This window comes from Pipra filicauda, unplaced genomic scaffold, assembly GCF_003945595.2.
Source record: "Pipra filicauda isolate LSUMZ 115617 unplaced genomic scaffold, ASM394559v2 scaffold89_size2521313_pilon, whole genome shotgun sequence".
NCBI lineage: Eukaryota > Metazoa > Chordata > Aves > Passeriformes > Pipridae > Pipra > Pipra filicauda.
The window spans coordinates 1,473,490-1,498,563 of NW_024105086.1; the positions used below are offsets into that span (position 1 = coordinate 1,473,490).

The following is a 25,074-nucleotide window of genomic DNA, read 5'->3' on the forward strand; positions in this document are numbered from 1 at the left end:
TGCAAAGTTAGCCTATTCTTTTTAATGCAGAGAAAAAAGCCAGTAAATGCATTTCTTCATTCTCAAGGAAGCTTAGTTCTAATTGTAACTTTTTAGAAGGAACTTTCAACATCTGATGGAAAATGCAAGCTGAAATGTGGTTTGCCTGCAAAAGCTGCTGTAACCCTGTGGATTGTATGTGGTTTTATCACATGATGCTTGCCTAGCCTAGGACATTGTTGTTTGTGTCAGAGATAAAATGCAATTCTAGTTCACGAGTTCCTACTGAAGTCATATGATGATCATTCACATGTTCCAGCCATTGTGCACTGTGCTCAAGCCACAGATCCTCAGCAGCCATTAGCAAATCCACGTATTGCAGGAATTCAGCTGCTCCCCGGGATGTTGTAAGGAGAGGATATTACAATGTGTCAGGAGAGCACAGGGCTCGCTGGGCAGGGAACGCTCCCCTCCCTCTGCCACGGAATTACTGATTTCTCTGCACATTTTTCCTTGAGGCTTTCTGTGGCAGCAGCAATCTGAGGGAGCAGCAGTGCAGGCTGCCACGTGGGGCTCCGTAATCCTGGACGTGTTCTGCTGCTTTGCTAAATCTCACCCCCAATTAGGGACAAATGACAGTCACCTCTCCCTAAAAAAGTAACCTGGACAACCTAGAAGAGAGGCATGGGATTCCCATTATGTCCCTCCTCAAAATCCATCCACAGCAGTAAGGCCAGTCATCTTTTTGTACAGTTCTTCCTGATTAGTGAGCAGAGTCATGGAATTACCACCCTGTGCCTTGGCTATTTCACACTTTTCTTTATGCATTTTCCTTTTTTACATAGCTATTAAGGATTGAGGCATATTAATGTTTTTGGCTGAAAGGAGAGGTGATGAAAGGTGAGTCCAGAGGTGAAGCTGTGACATACAACAGCAGCTCTGGGTTTCCATCTGTCCCTTGAATCTTGCTTCCAGCAGGATTTACTTGCAGCTTGCTCTTACTGGTTTGCTGATTGTGTAGGAAATGTTAATTGAGGAAGTCTCAGGGCAGAGTTGGTATGGAATTCTGAGCAGTGTAGGCTATTTCTGTCTCCTAGTGCTGCCCACCAGCAGATGTAAATAATGCCAACCTTACGTGGGTGTGCTGAAGTGTAACAAGTGTGTGAAAAATACATTGAGATCTTTAGGTGAAGAGGGTTGGCAATGCCAGTGCTGGTATAAACACCATTAACTTATGTGGATGCTGATTCTGCTTGGGCTGCTGAGATTCACAAGGGAAATCACAAATGTTTTAAAACTGTGAATGAAACAGTAGTGGAGCACCTCCTGTGCCAGTGATTGATTATACTGTGTGTGGGGAGTGGATGCAGATCCTGCCCATCCTGTACATCAGCTCCATCTGGGCCCTCCAAACTCCCTTTTCTGCTGTGCTTTGTCTGAATCTCCATCAGAATTCACCCTGTGGATTGATTCTTCATAATTTTGTGAAACTTTTCTGACTTCTCTATTGATGCCTAAAATGGAAGAAAAAATTCTCCAAACAATATAAATATAGGGAAGGCAGAGAGCAGTTCTTTAATGAAGGCTGTCAGGTGCAGGGAGTACATGGGCACACACACACACAGAGAATTCTCACACTTCTATAACTTTAACTAATTTCCATATCTAGTGGGTACATTCAAAAACCGTTTTGCCCCTGGTACCACCCTCAGCCCCTCCAAGGGTTCTGGGCCCTCTATCTTGTTTTGACTACAATATATCTCATTATTCTGGTCCAGGTGCACATCCCAAACAGGATGTCCTTGCTAAAATCTCTTGTAAAAATTGTTAAACAGAAATTCATTGGAAAGTAGCGCAAACCAGGAGAAAACACTTTAGTAACTGTCTAAAGTGAAAGAAAACTATACAGCTATATTACAATCTACAAAAAACCTAAAAATCTTTAGGTATCACTGTAACACTAACTTTTTCAGCTTTGTTCATTTTCAGCCTCACAATTCCCTCGTACTGAAAACATGAGGAACGTGTCACCTCTGTGCCACTCTTTAAAAAGGCTAAGGGGCTTATATACAGCCAGGGAGAGATCTGTAGAAACCAGGATCTTTTCTGTCCACTTATCCCTGTAATATGAATCTCCTGAATTCAATGTTACTCTTATTTGATTATTTATGGTGAACTGCTCCTTCTCTGTGTGCCCATCACTGCTGTGTCACCTCTGCCCTGACAGGCACGGGGAGCAGAGTGAAGACAGCTGGAAATGCTTTGCTGCCATCCTCTCTCCTAATCCTGGGTCTAAAAATGTAATTTGTAAAGCTTCAGAGATGGATGGCTACTCAGGAAAATGGAGTTGGAATGGCCTGTTTTCTCCGGGCTAATTGGAATTAAAGGAGCTCAGCTTTCCTTTGTACAGCCAGGCTGCAATAGGCACAGATGTATATTCTCTTACCTGTTTTTCTGGGGCATAAGCCTTTCAGCTGTCAAATATCTTACCTAAACAGGTAAGTACAATGCTGCTAGCAGTGCTTTCAGGTTGTGGATCTTAGTGTGTCACATGTATTGTCTTTATTTCAGAAACTCTGCAGTGATGCTCAGGTGAGAGTGTTTGGGAAATGTTGCCAGCTGAAGCCTGGAGGAGACAGCTCTTCTTCCTTGGATAGCTCAATCAATTCATCCTCCTCGTTCTCTGATCCAAAAGAACAATGCCCAAAATACCAGGTGAGTCACTTTTGATTTTGTTTGCATAACCCATGTCAACTACCATGAGCACGTGAGGTTCCGACTGTTTTAAAATGCTCGAAGTGAGAGGCTGGAGCTCAGTTCTCAGTCAGAACCAGGCTTTGGTTCTGACTCAGGAATGGTTGGTGCTGTAGCTTTGGGTTTGAACAAGTCTGAAACCAGCCAGCTGGTTCTCTCGGGATGTGTCTTGAGAGACACATCCCAGACTTCTCCAGAGCACTTGTAGTGTCTCATGACCCAAGTGATACCATTTGTTCAGTACGATCAGACTCAGCCCAAATATCTTGGTGTAGATGAAGTAGTTTATTTTACTTTATTGCTAAATGCCAGGGAAATAACAGAGAGAAACACTTTCTATAGGGACTGTCTGTGTAACAGCTTTGTAACAAGGGATTCAGTGCAATTGAGTTCCATTTTACATAAGAGATTTTGGCCATGAGAGTAGCTAGAGTCATCTGACACAGATATATTTCTGTCATCTCTCCTTCCATGGATCACAAGTGTTTTATATTAAGCCACCCTAAAATAGAACTAAGCCCTTCCACTCTTTGTAATGAAGTAATTGTGTGTTTGAGGGAAGCTATCTCCACAACCTGCTCTGAAGTACAGTACTACTGATGTCTTAATCTCCCGTAGATAGAAATGAAGAACCTTCCAGTGCTGACTCTCCCACTGTCACGTTAGCTCCTGCTATATTTGGAGAGCTGTGTATTCCTGTTTTCTCTTTCTCATCACACTCTTTTCCACAGCTTTGGTAAGGTGGCTGAAGATCTGTTTTCTGTTCCTCCCTTCCTGGAAGGGCATTTAATTGCGGTTGTGAAGGGAAGAGACATTTCTGTCAGCAGCTCCCTTCCAGCACAGAGTAACCTCCTTTGTGCACTGTGTGCCCAAGGAAAACGATGGCCCCCCACTATCCAGAAACTGTCTCTCCACCTGGGCAGGCTCTGTCCAAACAGTGGTCAGTGTTATTAAGGGAAATTAATTTTAGTGGTTGGCATGACAGTGTAGTGTAAAACTGAGGAAAGTTTCCCCTTTTAAGTGCCCACTTCCTCATGTGTATCACTCAGAGTCTTGCTGAGGTGAATTGATGTGTGGCTACGTGACTGTGCCACAGACTTCCAGCTGAAGTTGGTCTTCCACAACATATTTGTTGTAAACTATCTGCTGCATTCATCAGACTCCTTCCAGGCTTCCCCAGCCAGTGAGCACAGAGCTATAAACACAAGAATTCTTTAATGCCCAATAAAAGTTTGTATCAGGTCTGCAGAAGGGCCCGAGTAAGTTTGTCCAGACATCACTCAGCCTGGCATTTCCTATGTTCTCACTGCTGTGTCTGTAACCTCAGAGGTTACCTAATGTATTTGCAGTATTTATAAGTTGTTTTGTTCAGTTTTTTGTAAAGCCGTAAATGGAAGCTCAAATAATACAATGCTGTGGGACTTTTAAAATAGTTCTTTATGTTTTCTTGTTTAAATACACTTTGACTATATATGAGCAACTTTAATTGCAGTGTGAAATTCAGGGGTTTTGTTCCAGGCTTCCGTATTTGTAATTATGTCCCATCCAGATCCCTCAAAATATGATTAGAATCCATTAAGATGAAGCTGGACATGATTCCAAGCTTGCCCACAATTATTTGCACATCATGTCACTGATGTTGCCCCTTGTGCTTGTCAGTGCAGGCAGGACTGAAGGTCTTTCAGGTTTGTTGATCACAACATTTGACGTTTATTTCTTCATTTTTAATTTTCAGATGCACTTGGTTATTGACAGGACAGTATGTACAGCAGAGGGACTATTAAATGCTGTAAATATATTCAGAAGTGTAATTTCCAAATCATGCACATGTTACTGCCTCTAATATGCTAATGTGCACTCACCAACACTTGTGGGTATTTTATGATCAGTTTTTATGGGAGCTGGTAACCATGGCCTGGGGAGTTGGTTTGTGGCCAGGCTGGCAGCGCTGCAGGTTGTGCCCTTTTTGCCAGATGCTCCTTAGCTATTTTTTGTTTGAGTTTTTAATATTTAACCCCTTTCCTCAGTTGATTGCACTTTACTTTGGTCTTGACTGACCTTTATTTTGCAGCATTAGAGGCCCGAAGAGTTGGGCTGTAACAGTGTTTCCATATTAAATGCATTAAATATGTGTCTTCTGTTATGCAGGGTAAAATTATTGTTATTAAGTGTAGATGAAATGCCAGACTGAACAGGCCATGGGCACATCTTATCACGCGCTTTGCCTTCAGCAGTGCTTGTCTGTCTTTCAAAGGAAAGGGAAACCCCTACAATTAAATTTGAAAGCAGCTGATTTTCACTTTAATTTGGTTGCCTGACAAAGAAAATCAATACTTTAAGATAAAGTATTTTTCCTCAGCTTTAGAATTAGATTTTCACAACAGCAGAAAGTTGAAATCAAAACCGACCATCAAGGGCTTGACATTTAATCAGAATTGTGTCCTTCATTTGGAGATCTGCAACAGATTTAAAACCAACAATCATAGTGTGTGGCTGTAGTAATTTGCAGTGTTCTCAAGTCAAGATTTCATGATGCTGGCAAACCTGTTATTTCCTAGAGCCATTAACATCTATGCTGGGATTTCCTTGGAGCTGCTGGGTCATACTGACTGGTTTTAAATTCTGGTTTTTCCAGTACTGCCTGCAGTGCACCTGGGCAGTGGGATATCCTGGGAGGGAAAGGTGGAAATTTCACCGAGGCCCAGCTAATGATCAGGTTTTGCCCTGTCATTGAACACTAACAAACCTTGCAATTGTATCCTCATTTTTATAACTGTGGTTGCTGCTTTTAGTGATTCTTGCAGGGATAGCAGATTTCAGAGGTTAATAGTATGGCTGTTAAAGTATCATCATCTTAATTGAGAGTGCTTGAGAAGAGCTAAAGATTGAGATGTGTTGTGTGTTGCCTTTTGGCTGATGAGCACTTCCTTGTTCCTGCCCTTGTTCTGTGGGTGAGTGTGAGCAGAAACCTCGAGTGGGATATTCACAGCCCTCCTTGCTGCTGGTAGGAGCCCGTGGTGGGGACACTCTGTCCTTGGGTGTGCTCTGGGCTCGCTGTCTGACACTGGCACAGGCTTCCCAGGGAAGCTGTGGCTGCCCCATCTCTGGAAGTGTTCAAGGAAAGGTTGGATGGGGCTCTGAGTAACCTGGTCTAGTGGGAGATGTCCCTGCCCAAGGCAGGGGGTGGAACTGGGTGAGCTTTAAGGTCCCTTCCAACCTAAACCATTCTATCATTCTATATTCCAATCCTGTGTAGCAATCTGGGTGAGGATCCTGGTTGTTCAGAGCTTGGATGAGGAGTATGAAGACCTGGCACTTAGCATTTTCCAAGCACAGAGTTGTTTCTGTGACTGGTTTTAGGGATCTTTGGGAAGGATTACTCCAAGGAAGTGGAGGGCTATCACACATCTTGAAGGAAATGTGTTGCTCTCTTGCACAGTACCAAAGTACTCACCTGTGAACTGGCTGAGCTCTGTGAGTCAGCGATCACCATATTTTAAATTAGTCAGGGCAAGGCACAAGTGGGGACCCAGCACTAATACTCTGCCAGCCTAGAGATGAGACAGCCCTGGACTAAGGGACAGTAATCTCAGCCTTTCAAAGTACACAAATGAGATGACTGTCAGCAGAGCAGTCATCTCCAGTTGATTGCCCTGAGTGATTTTTTAATTTTAAGGTTTTGTTTGCAGAATTTGGCCTAGCCTGTGATGCAGCATAGTGACATCCCTCCTTGGTATTTAGCCTGGGTGCCTTACAGCAAGCTCTTGCCAACGGAGAAGCAGGAACTGCACAACTGTAGCCTGGCATCACGATGCTGCAGCTCTTTGCTGGTACCATCACGGGAGCACGAGGGAAAGAGTCATCCCATAAAAATACCATCCAAGGATAAGTTGTGAATCAGTGTTTGTCAAGAAAACACTGGTCCAACTTGGCTCCAGTGCACAGTCTGTCTAAGACCTCCAGTGAACTGGTGATTCTTCTTGTCAAGGAGAGGCAAGGTTTAAGCTTAATGGTTTTTATTCAGCAAGGTGTGTTATCTCATTCTTAAAACTTTAGTCCCCTGGCTTAATGCAGTTGGAATCTGCTTCCCTTCACCCAGATGGGTTAGGTTTCTTCAATGGTTTTAGTGGTTGAGCTCACAGCCAATATGAAGATCACTTTCCGTGCTAGCATTATCTTCTTTAAACCGTTCAATTTAGCGTGTTCAACAGTGTTCTAGGAAGATATTTTGCATGTTTATCTTTTAGATAAAGAATATTTTCGTGTCTTTTACACCCCCTAATAGAAGTGTGCTTCTAAAAGGCTTAAACCCAAATGTTGTTGGGTTTGTTTTTTGCAGGGTTCTCGGTGCTCTTCAGATGCCAACATGCTTGGAGAGATGATGTTTGGCTCTGTGGCCATGAGCTACAAGGGCTCCACATTGAAAATTCACCAGATCCGGTAAGATTAATGTTTTGCTGCTGGTGTTTTCAGAAGACTCACTCAGTGCTACTGCCTACTGAATTGAATGGCACAAGTGCAGAGTAAAAGGGATTTCTGTGTTTGCCTTAACGTTATTCTGATGTCACTTTTGAAACAAAAGGCCGTTGTGTCGTGTGAAGGTCTATAAAATCTGGGGGGTTGTGAAATGGAAAGCCAGGCCTGGCTTGGCACTGTGTTTCTGACTGCCTTCTCCCCTCCTGCCCTCCTCAGCTCACCTCCCCAGCTCATGCTCAGCAAGGTGTTCACAGCCCGCACCGGGAGCAGCATCTACGGCAGCCTCAACACGTGAGTCCCCCCAGCCTGTAGCCATTGCACACGAGCAGGTGAACAGTACAAACACACAAGACTTTTTTTTGGACCCTCCAGATTCTTTCTCTAAAAAAGTAACTTCTTGTTACATCCTGTCAGTAGCGTCCTCACCTTCCCCTCACAGTTGTTTTCACCTCAGTTTGCTCTCAGTGAATGAATGAACCATTCCTTCCATGCTGATATGGGGAAGCTTGATGTTGTAAGGTACAGAAGTGCCTGCAACGGGGGAAATTCAGTCCAAGATGAAGAAAAAGGTGTTACAAAAATATCTGGCTTCAGAGTTTAGTTTTCTGTGTGTTAACTGACCCACCTGAGAACATGGCTTAGGCTCTGAAAGCTTTTCCTAGTGGAAGCCTGTGTTCTTACCTTGTCTGTTCCATTCAGGCTATAATGAACTAACATTTTGTTCTACTGAAATGCAAATCACTGGTTTTGTTGTATGTTTTATATTTATTATAGGTTGCAGGACAGTCTTGAGTTCATTAATCAAGACAGCAATACATTAAAGCCTGACCACAGTACAATTATGAATGGACTTCTTGGGAATATAGGTAATTACAAACAAATTTTATTTGCTGATATCTTTAATTGAGTAATCATAGATTCTAGAATATGCAAGTCTTTTAAAGAGAATCACATAAAAAAAGCTAAAGATGCAATAGAAAATTAATATTGGTGAAGTTTGGAGGAGAATGAATCAGACTGTTCTGGGAATTAGCAGTAGTTCAGTATACACAGCTGTTTATGTGTATATAAAATGCATAATAGAAATATTTAGACATACTTCAGTGCAAATACAGAAAATGTTGGAAAATAACATTCTGTAGAACGTCCTGAGCAGCACGTCTCAGGTCAGGCAGGATTGATTGTGCCTGGCTCAGCTCCCCAGTTTTATTTTCGTTAATAATTCTCATTCTGCTCTGTACTCTGCCCACCTGAGCACGTGTGGCCACGTGTTTCCTCCGAGTCTCAGTTAACCTTGCACAGCTGTGCTGCAGCTTTGGATCAGATTAGACAGAGTATCTTTGTGTTCTCTCCTCTGTCTGGCCATGGGAGTTAAGCAGTGTTGAGAAGCCATCTGGCATCCTTGGTTCTCAGCCTCGTGGAAGGGCTGTGGGTGGAGGCCCCATGAACATTAGATAACAAAGAGGGGAAGGTCTTGGCTCTTCCCTTTGGGAACAGTTGAGATGACAGTAGAGATACTGGGCTTCAGTGCTTCGTTCCAGTAGTAGCCACCTGATTCATGGTTCTATAGCACGTCCTCCCTGTCCCTTCATTTTGATTGTTGACTCTCCAAGCAAATGTCTGTTGTAGGTAGAATAAGGGGCTTCTTTTTAGAATTGCTTTCCAGAATACTGCTGTATGTAAAATATGCTTTTATAGGGTTGGAAGTAAGGAGTGGATTTGATGACTGTGTTACTCTTAACTGGGTTTCTGACTTTGATGTGGTCCTAATTCTTGGGAGTGTTTACTTCTCTCCTTCACACTGACTTTGATAAGACTGCTCCTAGGCATGGGCTTAAATGCTTTTCAGGCTCATGAGCTGTATACCTCATTAAAGTCATTCCCAATAGTCTCTCTATAAGGGAAGCCAATTAAAGTTGCAAGAACCTTTTATCTATTAAATGCTTCCTGAATTCACTAGGTCAGGATAGTTTAAAAGGTGGCATTTTTCTTAATATTCACTATTCCTTTCAGACTTCAATTGTGATTTTTCACAGTGCATGAGGTGCCCAATCTAAGAGAGAGGAGATCACTTCATCTACTTTTAGGGTTTGCTGTGGTTTGTGCTTGGCAAAAGTTTGCTGTATCACCAGAGAGATCTAAACTGCAAGTTCCAATTCAGATAAGGCAGTTCTTAGGAGAGGACTCAATGTGATTCAGGTGTAGGCAGTGCCACCCATGTCCAGCTCTGAGGTGAGGGTGACTCTTCCCCTCCAAGCAGCCCAGTGGCTGCCCTGAGAGCTGCCCAGGAGGTGTGGGCACCTCGGAGCAAGGGTGTGTGGCAAGAGGCACGAGGTTGCCTGCAAGCAGAGGATGCTGAAGTTTTCTTTGTGATTGAGCTGCACAAATTTTCAGCAGTGTTTGTTTACAGTTCCCATTTAAGCACAGAGGGAACCCTGGGCAAAGTGGAAAAAGGAGTTAATCTGTAACTGCAGCGTTTCTAACAACTGTGCTCAGCAGCTCCTGACTCACCTGTGGCAGGAGAAGGGTCTGTGTGTTTTGGTTGGGAACTATTTACAACGTGCTTTTTTTAGATACACTGGTTGAAAAAACAAACCAGCAGCTCTGGTCATGTGTTCTCTTTAATGAGTGAAGGCCTGAGAGAATGGAAGGGAGCTTTGAGGTGCAGCCTTCGTGTTTTGTATAATCCGAAAACTTTGAGTGGGCATTTGCTTCACATGTAGGAGAGGGACTGGCAATTAACTCATTAAAGTGCTTTTCCTGACTTTGTGTACAGTAAATACACTGTTTTCTTGGTATATCTACAACCCAGTATTACTTTTAAAATGAACTACTGAGACTGCTAACATTTATTTTCTGTGTGATCGTTTCACTCAACTGATGTACTGACTGTTCTCACAACAACCACTTCAGCCCATAATTTTCTGTTGGTTCTACTAAGATGAATTCCTGCCTGCCTTCTCCCCCTTCCCCTCTCCTCTTCAGCACCAGTGTTCCCAGCCACCCCACCACTGTGGATGTTAAAACAAACATTATACTCCATGATGAATCTCCTGTTTGTGATCAAGTTAGGCTTTGAGCCTGCATAAATTAATCATTTTTCAACCTTAAAAAAAAAAGCCCTTTTGAGAAACCTCATCCTTGTATGGGAGACACTGGAAAGCTGGGTCTATTATGTTAATTCTATAAGTACTGTGCCATCCAACTGCAGGACTTACCCTCACACCAGCATTCTTGTCAGGCCTCAGAGCTGTTCTCTGCCTACGTTACTCTGCATTTATGTTGGCTCATATCTTCTCCCTGCCCTGGCCCCCTCCCTAGGGACTGTTCTGCTTTACTAACCTCATTCTCTCATGTGTATTTTACGTTTTGCCGTGTAGGTCTTTCCCAGCTTTGCAGCCCCAGGCGGGCATTCTCAGAGCAAGGTCCGCTCCGCCTCATCCGGAGCGCCTCTTTCTTTGCAGGTTTGCAGTGTGCTGTGTGCTGTGGGCTAGTCTAGCTGGGTGACAAACTGGGGGGGCATTTGTAGTTCAGCCCTGGAAATAAGATTTCTTTTTTTTTTTTTTTTTTTTTTTTAAATACAAAACGGACAGTGATGTTTGCTCTCTTACCTTTTTGGATACGTTCCTTAAATCCCCAGAGGACAACAGGCATTTAATAGTCCTCTTTGGGGTTGTTTGTGTTGCTTTGTTTTGGAAACTTATATATTTTAATATGGATTTCGTATTTCTGGAAATAATATTTCACAATGGTGTCAAGCTATTTTAATCTGGACTGGTTTCAACTAAACTGTAAAAACTAAAGCTAACCTAGATTCACTCAAAATGGACATTTCTTGCTTTTAGTGGCTGGGTCTTATTTCCATGGCTGAGTAGTTTTATTTCACACACACATTTGTAAAATATATCACATTTAAAGACCATTGAGCCTGAGACACTTTTGATCTTGTGTGTACACAGACTCTGAATCTGGACAGCTTTTGGCTTAGTTGAACAACCAATGCACTGCTCACAACTCAAAAGTATTATTTTCTTCAAGACAGCATTGAAAATTCTTATGAAATTACATTTATAATACCTGAGAAAGCTGGTATATGAATGAAGTTGTGTTCATTTTGGGTTTTGGTGGTTTTTTGTCCATACACTGAGTATTACCAGTGGGACCAACATCCTCTTGGTACATTAAAATTTCATTGAAAATTATCTGTGTAAAGAAATAAAGTGTACCAGTTTCAGTTTGCACTAAGGTAGGTGTATGGACTGGAGAAAAACACATACAGGCTTTTCAGATAAGTGTTTTGGCTTGTTCAGCTAAGCAGCCTTTCTTGGTGATGGCCTTGTGCAGTGCTGTTGATCTGAATTAATGAGCATGTTTTTGTTTCATTAATTACATGGAGATCTGCAAACAAGAAAGGAACTGTATATTCCCCTGCTAATTGGTATTCCTTGTTTTACAGTTCATAGCAACCCTATGGATATGCCTGGGAGGGAGCAGAATGAGGACAGAGACAGCGGTATAGCAAGATCTGGTAATGGCAGCTCCGTGTGTTAACCCCCTACACTCCAGAAAGACTCAGTAATGTTGGTCACTGGGATCTCTGCACATCAGCAAATAGTGCTGAAATGGGATTGCTCTGGCTTGTTCTGTATAACATTAATGATGCCTCTGTGTACAGGAACAAATGGTGCTTCAGGCATCTCACAGGTAACCTGACAGCAGGGCCAATTATTAAAGCAAAGCAGATTAAATATTGAAATGAGCTTGCAGCATTTCTAAACAATACTTGCTGTCATCTCCTTTCCAAATCAGGGAGGCCACGTTGGATGGGCCCTGAGCAGCCTGGTCTAGTGGAAGGGATTGGAACAAGATGAGCTTTAAGGTCCCTTCCAACCCAAACCAGTTTGGGACTTTGTGATTCCCTGACAGTGACATTAAAACATGAATTCGCCTCCAAAACACCCCTCTCCTCCCTTAAAATTTGGGATATTGGGCACTGGGGTTAGGATTGGAAGGATGTCATCAACATTACTCCTTTCCACAAAGAATTTATTTCCCAATACTCAGGTTGCTGAGCAAGGTACAGCCTGTGCGTTGCTTCTTATGTAAAGCTGCAGGACTGTGCCACCCTCGTAATGCTTGTATGGCTCGTTAATGTCATTATAAACTGGTTATTTTTAGATAAGAAACACAGATAAGCAAAAGAGAAAGCACCCGAGAAGCAACACCGGTATATCTTGAGGGGCTTCATTTAGCTGCTGGTGTTATTTTCCAAATGCTCTTTCTTCTAGGAGAGATTTTTATTTATTCCTCTTGTTCTTGCAGCATCTCTTAGCAGTCTGCTGATCACTCCGTTCCCATCCCCGGGCTCCTCGTTTAACAAAAGCTGTGCTAGCAGCTACCAGCGGCGTTGGCGTCGCAGCCAGACTACCAGCTTGGAGAACGGGGTCTTCCCTCGATGGTGAGCTGGGAATTCAAATGCTGGTTGCTGCCCATACATTTTCCCCCGTTGTCAGCCTGATTCTGCTCTTGCATATGTACATCTGCGCTCGCTGCTGCTCTCCGTGGGGTATTGACAGAGGTGTAAGTCAGGCTGATCTTTTTTAGTCTCTGTTTTCCTCATGCAATTCATTGTTTTGCACTAACTGGAAAGCCTTCAGCAGCATGTAAATCTGTAGGCTGTATTTTTGAGGATAAGAGGCCCTAAAATCCTACTCACAACACAAATTCTTGGCAGAGATGGGAGAGAACTAGAATACCATATTCTGATCCCACAAACACTTTCAATCCGGTTCCAGCTTCTGTGATTGCAGGATCAGTTAATGGTTGCTTGTAAAAAATCACAAAGTGGATGTTGTCAAAGGTGATGATTTGACAACACATGCAAACAAAAGGTGTTTGTTGAAGTTAAGTGTTCAAGAACTGAATTACACAGCAAACCAAGGTACAACTTTATCAGTGGATTACATTAACTTTCTCTTTTTTTCATGCTCCAAGGTCCATGGATGAAAGTTTCAACTTGTCAGATGACAGCTCTGGTCCAAGCCCGGGAATTGTTAGGAAGAAAAAGATAGCAATTGGGGTTATTTTTTCACTCTCAAGAGATGAAGACGAAAACAACAAATTCAACGAGTTCTTCTTCTCACACTTCCCTCTTTTTGAGAGTCACATGAACAAACTGAAGAGTGCGATAGAACAGGTAAACACGCTCGCTTTGGATTCTTGCCCTTGTACTGCTCTGTGTTCCCCCAGCCCTGTCAGATTTAATTCCTAACTCCTGTTGCTTGTTACAAAAGGTGGGATCAACTTGCTCTTGGGTGTAGGAATTGCATCATTGCAGTCAAAACTTTGACTCCTGTGCCTTAAATGATGAAATGCATAGAAGAAGCAGAAGCTGCAAATGTGCCTCACCTGTCTTCCCTCAGATAGGAAAGCTGGCACTTGTACCATCATTTTATCACTTAACAAATGTTTTTGCATGACCAGTTGCATGGAAGATAGAGGCAAACACATGACTTTGTTTTCCATTTTCTGTGCTTCTGAAGCTCTGTGTTACTCATCTGTTTGATGATTGCTTTCAAGGCTATGAAAATGAGCCGGAGATCAGCTGATGCCAGCCAGCGGAGTTTGGCCTATAACAGGATTGTGGATGCCCTTAATGAATTCAGGTGAGCAGTGTGACTTCTGCCTTTTGTGGCTGTTCCTTCAAAAGCAGAGTCTGTTTTATGAGGACCTTCTTAGTGCAGGATAAGTAACTTACAATATGTAAAGTCTTCTGCAAGTGTAACTACGGCAAAGGATTGGTGATATCAAGCCATTCTGACCTGTCTCTGTTTTCAGATTTTGCCAAGTGTGTGTATCCCTCAGGGCCTGATGTGAACAGGACACAGATGATCAATGTTTTCTGTGCTTTAGGTGTTAATGGAGCTCACAGTGACCTCTTAAATTATCTTTTATGGCCCGTTGAGAGGGGGAAAAGCATTGCAAAGCCATGTTTGGGAAATCCACCTTAGTGTGTATTTTCCTGATGTGTGAGCAAAGCCCACCCCACTCTAAATTGTGCTCTAAAGGTATTTCAGATAACCAGGTAGGAACAAGGAGAGCTGTCTTTTCCCACAGTAAAATGCAGTGCTGTAATCTCTGGCTATCAGTGCCTGCAGAGCCTCTCTGTTCAACAGTTAATATACAAAGTAACACAGATAAGCACATCCCTGGCATTTAGCTGTATTTTCTTTCCATAGTTGAAGTCATGGGGGGGAGGGAATTAAGATGAAATCCATCTGTTTTGAGTGATTCATCTCCTCTCAGATGGGAGTGGCAGGGTGCTTCCTTTTACAACCACTGTAGAGCTACTTCTTAGAGACATTATTGAAGACAGTGCTCTGATGTTATAAAAAGAAAATCCTGACATCAGGATGTGTTTTACTAACAGCGAAGGATCCTGAGGGTTCACTTTCTTTTCCACAATTCCACGTACTACCTGAATGCCATGGATTAGGTGGTGCTGCAGGATGAAGGCACAGTATATTTTTTTATTTTTTTCAGAAGCTCCAGGCAGTCACAAGGAAGGGCAGAGGATATGTTCTGTAGGGACAGGAGGCAGGGAAGAGGGAGCACGTGGGCCTGCGGTGAGAGGTGGATGGGATCAGCTGTGCCAAGAGAGGGAGCAGAGAGAGCTCGTGACTGGGAGCCGCTGATCCTGCCCAGGGGCCTGAGACGAGTTCAGCAACTGGGAGCAGCCGCCGTGGTTCTCTGCTCCCCCAGCTCTGCTCTGCCTCTACCCCTGCTTTCCCCCCGAGCCATTTCTCTGCCTTCTCACCCTCTCTTACAGCACCTCCCCAGCTGTTTGCCCAAATCTTCCCCCAAAACATTCCTCCTCAAGGTACCTTCAGCGGACTTTGCCCGTTCTCCTTTGTCCTTCCAAGTTAAACAGTTCCAGAGGGCTGGGGAGGGGCACTTATCCCGAGTCAAAAGTAGGAATAATAACCCTGAAAACACAAGCCAAATCCCCCATGCTGGCTTTTCCTGCTGGAGGGGAGCTCAGCAGCGTGGAGCTGGGATGGGATGAGGAAGGGTGCTGTGGACAGGCTGAGGAGGAAGGTGCAGATCGGCACTCTCCTGCACACCAGGAGCTGGGATCATTCCCATGACACAGCCCTTGCATAACCAGCACTGGGAGCATGTGTCCAACCACCAGTTTTATGCAGAGGTTTCCATGGTGATATAAATATTACTCCTTAATAGTGTAACGAGGTAAATTAAATCCAGTTTAATTTCATGGAAATGAATTTCCTGGGGCAGCAGCCTTTGGCAATTCTGGGTTTTGTTGGCTTTTTTAAGGGATTGCATTCAGAGGTGGGCAGCAGCCGGTGCCCCCAGCCCAGGCAGGGTCCTTGTACCCCTGTGACATCCCCATTTCTGTGGCAGGCAAGAGCCCCTTGCTTTTCAAAGCCATGCAGGATGTGTCTGGTAAGAAGCAAGAAGCATATTTAAATACTGCAGGCTGGATGCAAAGATGCTTTGGCACAGGTTCAGCAAACCCATTTAGGACACTATTATCTCTTTAGGCGTCTGCTTTCCCACTGAAGTCACGGGGAAGTCAGGAGCCGAGTCCTTTGGTGAACCTGAGACTTGTGTTGATTCCTGCCCTCTTAGCAAACTGTGCTGGAGGGAAGAAGGGTGCTGACTTCAGTGGGTTGGTGATTCTAAAATGTAATCCCATGCTGGTTTAACTCATTGCAGTCTGGTTGGTTTTGGGGTGGCTTTAAAGGAGAATCTTGTTTGTTTGTTTTTCTTTAAACCCTCACATTTTCAGAGGTGCCCAAGAGTAGCTGATGTGCAGTCTGGTGATCAGAATAACCTCAGATGAGTGGGGCACGGGGGATGTGCTGCTGTGCTGATCAGAGAAGGGAGGAGGGAGCGTGCAGGAAAGGGGCTGTGGTTGGAGGTCACCCCACTACCTGCAACAGAAATTGTAAGGAGCTGCCTGCAGGGTCAGCAGGCATTTATCTGCTGCTACTGGAGGATAGAGGGGGAAAAGACAGCAAAACAGACCCTTGCTTTACTTTTGTTGTCTCACGTAGGGAAAAACAAAGCTGCCTTCTCTGGAAGGCCCAGGCTGCCTCTGCAAATGGATGCTGTTGATAAATTTGCCATCGATTTGGTGCCCAGCTCCAGGCCTACCCTCACATCATTAGTCACTTTACAGCAATTTTTAATTTTCTAAAGCACTGATGGGTTTAGCTATTAACACCTGACTTAGAGGCTTAGAACTCTCTGTGGATGTCAGCTGTGCAGACACATGACTTATGAAATAAGCTACTGTACTTGCATAAACATTTCGGCTCCCCCAGTCCCCGAGGCCGGCGCAGCACATTGATAACACAGATTATGCATCTGACTAATACCTGTGTGGCACAGACGCAGGCTGGCAAGGAAACCCTGATCTCGGGGCCTGGGGAAACACCTCTCTCTGCTTTCTGGCAGACAGATTTGATCCTATTTTCTGCCAGTAATTTTTAAGCAGCTTATGCTGCTGTGAACTGACTGGTGCGTTCTGCTTGGTGGTGCCAGCACGGGCACGGAGTCGCGGGGGCTCCCCTGCTCCTGCACTCCCTGCAGTGGGGATTGCCTTTGTTTACTTGCTCCTTTTTAAGGAAAAGCCATCTTTGGAAGGAAGAAATGAGGATAAGGGAGCAAATGCACGTGAATTAAGCTTTATAAGCCGCTGGTGTTTTTTCTTTGCCGTTGTGTTGCGGCTCCTAAATGGCAGAGCAGCTCTGGGGGCACAGGGCTGGGGGTCCGTGTGTTTTCCTCGGGGAGGAAGGGGTTGCAGCAGGATGCTCTCATCCGTGAGGAGCTGTCTGCCTCGTTTGGTTTGCACAGCACCAGGGAAAGATGTCTCAGACTGGTACTGAAATCCGGGCCCAAGGCCAGGGTGGTTTGGGGTGTGTGTGGGTGAGGGTGAGGCAGGAGCAGCCGTGCTGTGCCATCGTGTCTGCAGGAGCAGGGCTGCTCGCCTCGGTGCCATCTGTGCCCGCTGGGGCAGACCCCAGAGGGGCTGAGGAGGGGTTTGCTCAGGGCTCCCTTTCCGCTTGGCAGTTGGCTCTCCCGCCCTGTGGGGTGTGAAGGTGTTTCCTGAGGGGCTCCCCGGCCCCTGTGCCCGGTGCTGCAGTGCTGGGGCTGAGGTGCCTGTAAGCTCCGGGCTGGAGTTCAGCCTCCCGGAGGCGTTTCCAAATATAAACCAATTTAAATGCACTGGAACCCTCAAAAGAGCAGAGTCTCTCATTAACTGAACTTTCCCTCGCTGGTGTGTGGGGGCGGTGAGGGAGGGGAGGGGAGGGGGCTCCTGCTGCAGATGGCTGAGAGGAGAGGGGCCAACTGGGTTTGTAATGGTTGTTGTTTTTTAAATCCAATTAACTTCCCTGTAGTGTTCGGGGAGGGTTTCTCGTGTTTTTATGTTTTGTTTTGTTTTCGGTTTTGCCTTTTCCTTACTGGCAGGGGAGCGTTTCCCTGGGTGCCTGCAGAGCTGGGAAGCAGTTAATCCTTGCCCTTGGTCTCTGTGCCATTGCTGCCTGCGCTGGCATGGAGGGTTCCCTGCACTGCAGTCACATGCCTGCTGGCCAGGGGCCAGGGCAATCTGATCTGGCTCGGAGGAAACACTATCAGCTGCAGATGCAGCCAGGGTTACCAGAATAGTAAATAACGAATCACAAGACTCGGGCTATCTTTTCAACGAAAACAAATATTTTAATATGTTGGTTTTAGTATAAAAGTAGTTTCTTTTTTCAAAACAGCCGAGCTGCAAGAGGCTTGGCTCGGGTTAGTTTGAATAGGAAGGAGAAATAAGCTGTATTTTACGTTAAGTTGTGCTGTTTATCTTCAGCTTCTCAGGTCAGCTGTGTCTGGGGGGTGTAGGTCTTGAGACTTGTTTTGAGCTTTGAAGTCCCTGGACTTGGGGTTTCTCCTTTTCTTGGGGCCTCTTTAACATCCACTCCAGTTAATGAGCTGTGAACAGAAAGCTTTCCCTTAATAATCCCATCCCTAGTCCCAGCTTGCTCCTGCAGAGGAGTCCCAGCTTGCTCCTGCAGAGGAATGAAATCCCAGTGCCCCAAGCCCCTGTGCTGCCAGAGACCCCCTGTCCCCTGCATGTGGCAGTGCTGGTGCCCCACTCGTGTGCAGTCTGGCAGGACTTTGTGCCCAGTCTGTCACCAGGCTGGGCTTTCCTCCCAGGAGAGGACCAGGAGCAGAGGGTAACATGGAGCAGTGACCCAGCAGCCAGCAAAGCCTCTGAGGGCTGGGCAGTGCAAAGGTAACTCAGCTGTCCCTCTCTCCAGCCCACTGGCTGCTTTCTGGTGTTCTCATCATGCCTGTGGCAGTGGAGGGTCTGAAGTTGTAACCTTTGAGGAAGACAGGGTTTTTTTGGACTGTTGTGAGCACATAGGATGGATTTTGTATTTGGTGAACACAGGTGGAAAAAATAAGGCAGAGAATGGCACTGCCCTCTCACCTCCCTCCCTCTGGAGCAGCCCCAGTGACTCCAGTCACCTTCAGTGCCCTCTGGGGAGCTGCTCTGAAGGTCTTGTCCCCACCCAGCTGCTTCTCTGCCAAATAGCTGGGGGGTAACTCCTTCCTCCCCTGGGAGCCCCCGTGCCAGGGCTGGGATGTGCTGTGCTGCTGCTGACGTGCTGCTCTCACTTCCTGGGAGTTGCACTTTAAACACTAAACCACAGAAGATTTGGCAGCTGCTGCTCGAGTGTGTTTGCCTGCCTGGCATGCACAGCCATGGCTTTACTTCTGGAAGTGTCCATAAATTTTGAGACCAAGATATGCAGAGAAGATCTTTATAAATCAGGGGGTGGTACTGGGGATAATGGGATAATGTAAATCTTTGTCTTGTAAAACAAAAATACCTCATCTAGAAAAAGTAGTGCATTAAGTGGGGAGAAACTTGAATTGATCAGTCATTTCCCTTGTCCTTTTGGTTTTTTTCGGGCTTACATTTTTACTATGATAAAAATACAAGTTCCCATAGTGTCGTAATGGAGGCTTTGTACTTAAAACTAAACTATGATTTAGTTTAGATTTTCAAGAGTTTAACAGTAATCTGAGGGGTTTTAATCTGGTATTTTACTGCAGAGCCAAATTTTTAATCATAGATTTACTGTCCTCTGTAGAGTCAAAAAGGATGTGGGTGAGTGTGTAACCTGAACAGCCATGGGGTGACTTTGACTCTCATACTCTCTATTTAAAGCTAAAGAGGTGAGCTGTTCCCCTGCTCTACACATCACACTTGGGTGGGTTTGGCCTTGAGATACACCAAGTTTTTAAAGCAAGGAGGAAGTTCAGGTATAAGTCAGATATAGATAAACTTGTCCTAGTCATAAATAAAGCAGAAGTATGTTTTGAATGAAGTGGAGAAAGCAAGGAGATAACAGAAGAAATCATTCCTTCTGCAGTCAGAGTAGGGCAGCTCTTGACTTGTGGCAGGGAGTGTTGCTGTGTTTGGGATCAGTTCAGGTGGATGCAGGAGGAACCTGTGAGGTTCAGCTCTCCCTGGTGAAGGGTGAATTCCTACTATTGAACGAGCAACATGGTTTGAATGATGGTGGACGAGAGAAATTTTGTTTCTGATAGAAATGACAGCTGGAACTAAACATTGCAGTGAATTCTTTAAGCTGGGATCTCTGCCTTTCCTTTTTTTTTGTTTGTTTGTTTAGCCTGCTGATGTTTTGGTTTTGTTTTCTAGAACGACAATTTGCAACCTGTACACGATGCCCCGCATCGGGGAGCCCGTCTGGCTCACCATGATGTCAGGGACACCCGAGAAGAACCAGCTCTGCCATCGCTTCATGAAGGAGTTCACTTTCCTGATGGAAAACGCTTCCAAGAACCAGTATGGTGGATTTCAGTTTTTCAATTCCATATGTGATTGTGCCTTTTTGTTTCAAACCAAATTTCAAATAATCGGTTGTTAAAATCCTGGCAATCAAAGAATCAAAAGGCCGCCCATAAATACCTTCTTTTTAAAACAAAAAAGAAATAAGAAATTATCTCAGTACATTTCTGCTTCCCCACAATCCTCTAAATCTTGGTAGAGGCTGAACATCTGAAACATGTCCATAGGAAGCATGTGATGGGTGTGGATGTCTGGAAGTGGGTGAACATACCTTACAAAATGCACTAATCTACCTTTCAGAATCAGTTGTCATATGATGAGCAGGGTTAGACATTCAGGAAGAGCTGTTTCTGTAATACTGTCTGACCACAAATTGCTCTTAAACCTTAAATCATTATAAATGCCACTGGTGTGCTGATCAGTGCTCACCTCTCTGGCCTCAGGCCCTGGCCCTGAGCGGGTGTTGAAAACTGAGAAAGAAAGTTCCTGATAAACTGGGGTGAATCTGATAAATTTACTCTTATGTCAACAATTCATCCCCTTTCCCCAGGGCACGAGTAGGGGAAGTTTTTAAAGCGCTTGGCTCCAGTGAGGTCCTAAAACGAGCACGGACGTGTGCTGGGTGGGAATGGCACTGGCAGAGCAGCTGCTTGCTCCCTTTGCAGGGGGGGAAGGGGTGGCTCAGGGAAGGGGCTGCTGCTCCCATCCTCCAGCTCTGCCACCACCTTTGTCATCTCTTCTCTCCCCAGTGGTCAGTGTGGTCCACCTGCTCCTGCCTCAGTGCAAGGGGAGAAACCACAGGGAACTGTGAGGGGTTCAAATGTGTTTTCTTAAAATCAGTTCCTGCTTCAGTGGAAGCTTTTTTCCTGGGCCATCCTGATCCTTGCCATTCTGAGACCTACATATCTTGGTTACATTTAAATGGTCCTTTATTTGGGTTTGTTTGCTTTATTTTAAATACAGTAAGATTTACAGTGATGGAAGCAAGAAGAAATTATGCTCTGTATCCTTTCCAATCCAGTTTTAAATCTCCTCTCCTCCTTTGGCTGTCTCCAGTGAGGAATTGGCTGCATGGAAGCTGTAGGGTTCCTGATGCTTGTAAACTATTCAAATAATGTTATTTTGAGGCATTTAACTGTTTTCCTCCCCACACCTGAGCTGCTGAGGCCACCAGCACCATCTATTGGCGTGTGGAGGCTCCTGGGCTCTGCTCCTGCCAGGAAAACTGACTGGGAAGGGAAGTTCCCTCCACGGAGCAGAAACCATGCTCTATCACTGCAATAAATCAGATAGTTAACGTTTTTCAGAAAGGTTTTTAGCCTTAATTTCTTAGCTAGTGAAAACTGTTTTGCCAGCATAAGGGCACAGCTCCTCTGGCTGAGCTACAGAACTTTGAGGGGGTTTATTTTTGAAAGGAGCAGCCTTGTGTGCTGGAATTGCACAACAGTTATGTGAAAGAACACAGCACCCAGCTATTTTACAGGTTTGGTAGTGATAGCCTTCCTTCTCATCCATAGTCACAGATCTTGTGGGTTTGGGATCTCCTTGGAGTACAGAGGCCACACAGTGCCACTGCTTTCTTACAGTGAACAGAATAAGTTGGTTTTGAGATGTTTCACAGCATAAAACTTGCAAAATAGGAAGTCTCGTAGTTATTGCCAAACAGAGGAACTGAGATGCCACAGAGGTAAAAATTTCATTTTACTTTAAATGCGTGTTCTAAGAATGAGCTTTGCAGGGGTGGGAGGGAGGGTCCAGCCACCCCTTCTGTCCCTGAAAACCAGGACTGAAGGGATGATCTGTGCTGACTTTGTCAGGCTGTTTCTGCAATCCTTGATCCATCTAGACTGTGGAGCTGCTGTCAGTTTAACATCCTGAGTGTGTACCTGGAAAAAAACCCCATTGCTGGACGTTTTGCTTTCAGGTTTTTACCAGCTTTGCTGACTGCAGTGCTGACTAACCACCTGGCCTGGGTCCCCACCGTCATGCCCAATGGCCAGCCGCCCATAAGGATCTTCCTGGAGAAGCATTCTTCCCAGAGTGTGGACATGCTGGCCAAAACCCATCCCTACAACCCTCTGTGGGCACAGCTTGGTATGTAGCAATCACCTCTAAACCACCAGCAGCTTTACAGGAATGGGTTTATGATGCTTGTTACTTCCCTCCCAAGTTATTTATTTCTTAATTCAAAATGAGACAAAAGTGTGTATTTCCAGCTTAGAGGCGGTCACTGTATTTTTTTATGTGTACTCTAGTTTCTTAAGGCATTATGTATTGTAAAATGTTAGCCCAAAAGTAAGGCCCTCTTTAGTCACCTCTGTGGGGTCCCTTAAGGTCACCTGTCCTGGTGCTGGTGGAGGATTCCAGCTCTCCCCTGGCCCTCTATCTAGAAGGAAAATCCATTTTTAATTTTTGGGATGCTGCTATCAATAAGCCTCATTCTAGAAAGAGAAAATCGAGGAAATCCATCTTTTGATCAGAAATGAACACACTCTTAATATAATGGATTGATACAGAACAGGAAATCATGGCTCAGCAACCTCCTGGGAAGGTCTCAAAGCCCAGTCAGTGTAGCTGGTCATACTGTCTGCTAATTGCAAGTAGAGGAGGGGAGATAAGGTCAGAATGCCCTGCTCTGCACACACTCTCCTGGAATTTGGTTAGGGAAGGGAAGGGAGAGTTCTGGGAGGTTGTCCTGTTCTGGTACAGGCAAGAATGGCCAGGGAGTTGGCAAGAAGACTTGATTTCAGAGCTCATGGGACTTGAGGGACCCACTGTGGTTAGAGTGGCATTTGAGGCCTCTTGGGCCCCTTGTCCCCTCATCCCTGCAGCTCCCTAATACCTCCAGAACACACAACACCTGCCCAGGTGACTCGAGTACAGTCAGAACACCCCATCCAACCCATAGCAGAGCTCAAGGAGGGGAACAGAAGGAGGTTGGCTCCAGCCATGCACCTGCCACCATCACTTTTTGCCCTCATTCCTGGCATAGGTTTGCTTCTTTTACAGCTTTCTCTTGTGGGTAAAAGTTCAGCCCAGTTTCCAGACTCTCCAGGGTAGGTGGATGCAGACGCCTCCTCTCTCCCATGGCTATATAAGGATCCCAGGAGACGAGCCTCCAAAGCTGGAGTGAGGTGGTCCCTGATGTGTGAGATCAGATGTCCCCCTGACCAGTGGCTCACCTTACAGACTGATACCAACAGCATCTTTGGGATTCTATCTGTTGAAAACAAACTAGAGGATAGCTGTCATCACTCTGCTGCTTTAGTATTTCTCTGTTGTAGACCTGGTCTTTGAAATCCAGCCCCAACAATTGCTGTTAGGAGAATAATTTATTGCAAAGATGCCAAATAATTGTGTATTTCCTGTCCTAGGTGACCTGTATGGGGCTATTGGATCACCTGTGAGATTGGCAAAAACAGTTGTGGTTGGCAAAAGGCATGACCTGGTCCAGAGATTGCTTTACTTCCTCACTTACTTCATCAGATGCTCTGAACTTCAAGAGACGCATCTTCTAGAGAACGGGGAGGATGAGGCCATCGTCATGCCCGGCACTGTGATCACCACCACGCTGGAGAAAGGAGAAGTGGAAGAGTCTGAGTATGTGCTCGTCACGATGCACAAGAACAGGGGCAACCTGCTGCCCACGGAGTCTGAAGAGACGAGAACTGCCAACTGCAGCTGTAAATACTGCAAATGTCCCTCTTCCCTGGCACAGAACATAGAAGGGGTTCCACAGCACGAGCGAGAAGACACGCAGAGCACTCCCAAGGGAGAGCTGGAAACTTCTTCCGACGAGAGCAGAACCATCGTCCCCGACGACGGGCAGGAAGATGCTGTGGATGTGAAGCAGCCGAGGCCCTGCATGGACACCAAGCTGGAGACTGTGGTGTGCACGGGGGCGGCTGCAGGGCCAGACTCTGGAGTGGAGGCCCCAGGGAGTGCGTGGAGGGGCGAGGAGGGGCTGGAGCCGGGCAGCCCCGCGGGCGGGGGCACGCGGACACCCGGCATCGCCGTGGAGAAGAAGCCCCCTGACAAGCTCTTCTGCGACGCCTTCCCCTGCGCCGCTGAGGCCCAGACAAAGGTGACTTTCCTCATCGGAGATTCCATGTCACCTGACTCAGACATCGAGCTGAGGAGTCAGGCAGTAGTGGAACAAATTGCCAGGCATCACAGCCCGCCAGCAGCGGAGGCAGCAGTGTCTGCTGATCAGAACTGTGAAGCTAAACAAACTGTTGAGGACCAAAATAGAGACTGTGGGACAGCTGAACCCTTTCCTCAAGTTGCTAGTGAGCATCAGAGCTGGAACCCAAACCCGTGCAGTGCTGAGAGCATGAGCCTGTTTGACGAGTATTTCACTGATGACAGTTCAGTTGAAACCCGGACTATTGATGATATTCCAGGGCAAGCAGCTACGGACCTTCTTGCTCACAACAGTAGTTTAGAGTTTTCTAAAAAGCCGTGTACAAAGGCTTGCAAACCACCTAGTGAATTTTGTAAATTCATGGACTCTGTTCGACAAGAGACCTACAAAAACTGCTTTAATGAGCAGGACCAAAGAGAGAAAATCTCTATTCGTGTCCCCTGTGGGGACAGAGAAAACGTAGAGAAAAAAGTCGCCCCAGGGATTGATTGGGACATTCCAAGAAATGAGAGTTCAGACAGTGCCCTGGGTGACAGTGAAAGTGAGGATACAGGCCATGATCTAACTAGACTGGGCAGTAACTATTATGGAGGAGAGCAAGAAGATTGGGCAGAGGAATATGAGATTCCCTTCCCTGGGTAAGTACTGTTCAGCAGTAACACAGCCTAAAGAAGATGGAGCCTCTTCTCATGTCACATGTTTGGAGGACTGTAGCCTAACTTGGCATCAGGGTTGGAAAAGTGTCTCTTGAGCTTGCTGGTTGTTAAGGAATATGGCAAGATCAGTGGTCTGGAAAAAAGTATTAATTGTGCATTGTGATCTTGGC

General features: G+C 45.5%; 1 protein-coding gene across 5 annotated transcripts in view; it reads left to right on the plus strand.

The window, feature by feature from the left end:
- The window catches only part of FNIP1 (folliculin interacting protein 1), a 64,890-nt gene that overhangs the window by 33,071 nt on the left and 6,745 nt on the right, over positions 1 to 25,074 (plus strand). For 2 of the 5 annotated variants that reach the window (XM_027747697.2, XM_027747698.2), the window contains exons 3-14: positions 2,551 to 2,694; positions 7,073 to 7,173; positions 7,426 to 7,500; positions 7,984 to 8,075; positions 10,590 to 10,673; positions 11,666 to 11,737; positions 12,532 to 12,667; positions 13,204 to 13,405; positions 13,789 to 13,874; positions 19,955 to 20,101; positions 22,029 to 22,198; positions 23,479 to 24,886. In XM_027747697.2, the coding sequence (XP_027603498.2) occupies positions 2,551 to 2,694; positions 7,073 to 7,173; positions 7,426 to 7,500; positions 7,984 to 8,075; positions 10,590 to 10,673; positions 11,666 to 11,737; positions 12,532 to 12,667; positions 13,204 to 13,405; positions 13,789 to 13,874; positions 19,955 to 20,101; positions 22,029 to 22,198; positions 23,479 to 24,886 (2,717 nt within the window). Of the gene's footprint in view, positions 1 to 2,550; positions 2,695 to 6,422; positions 6,564 to 6,597; positions 6,762 to 7,072; positions 7,174 to 7,425; positions 7,501 to 7,983; positions 8,076 to 10,589; positions 10,674 to 11,665; positions 11,738 to 12,531; positions 12,668 to 13,203; positions 13,406 to 13,788; positions 13,875 to 19,954; positions 20,102 to 22,028; positions 22,199 to 23,478; positions 24,887 to 25,074 lie in introns of those variants that run through there. The other 3 variants (XM_039390998.1, XM_039390999.1, XM_027747699.2) reach the window with 3 other exon arrangements.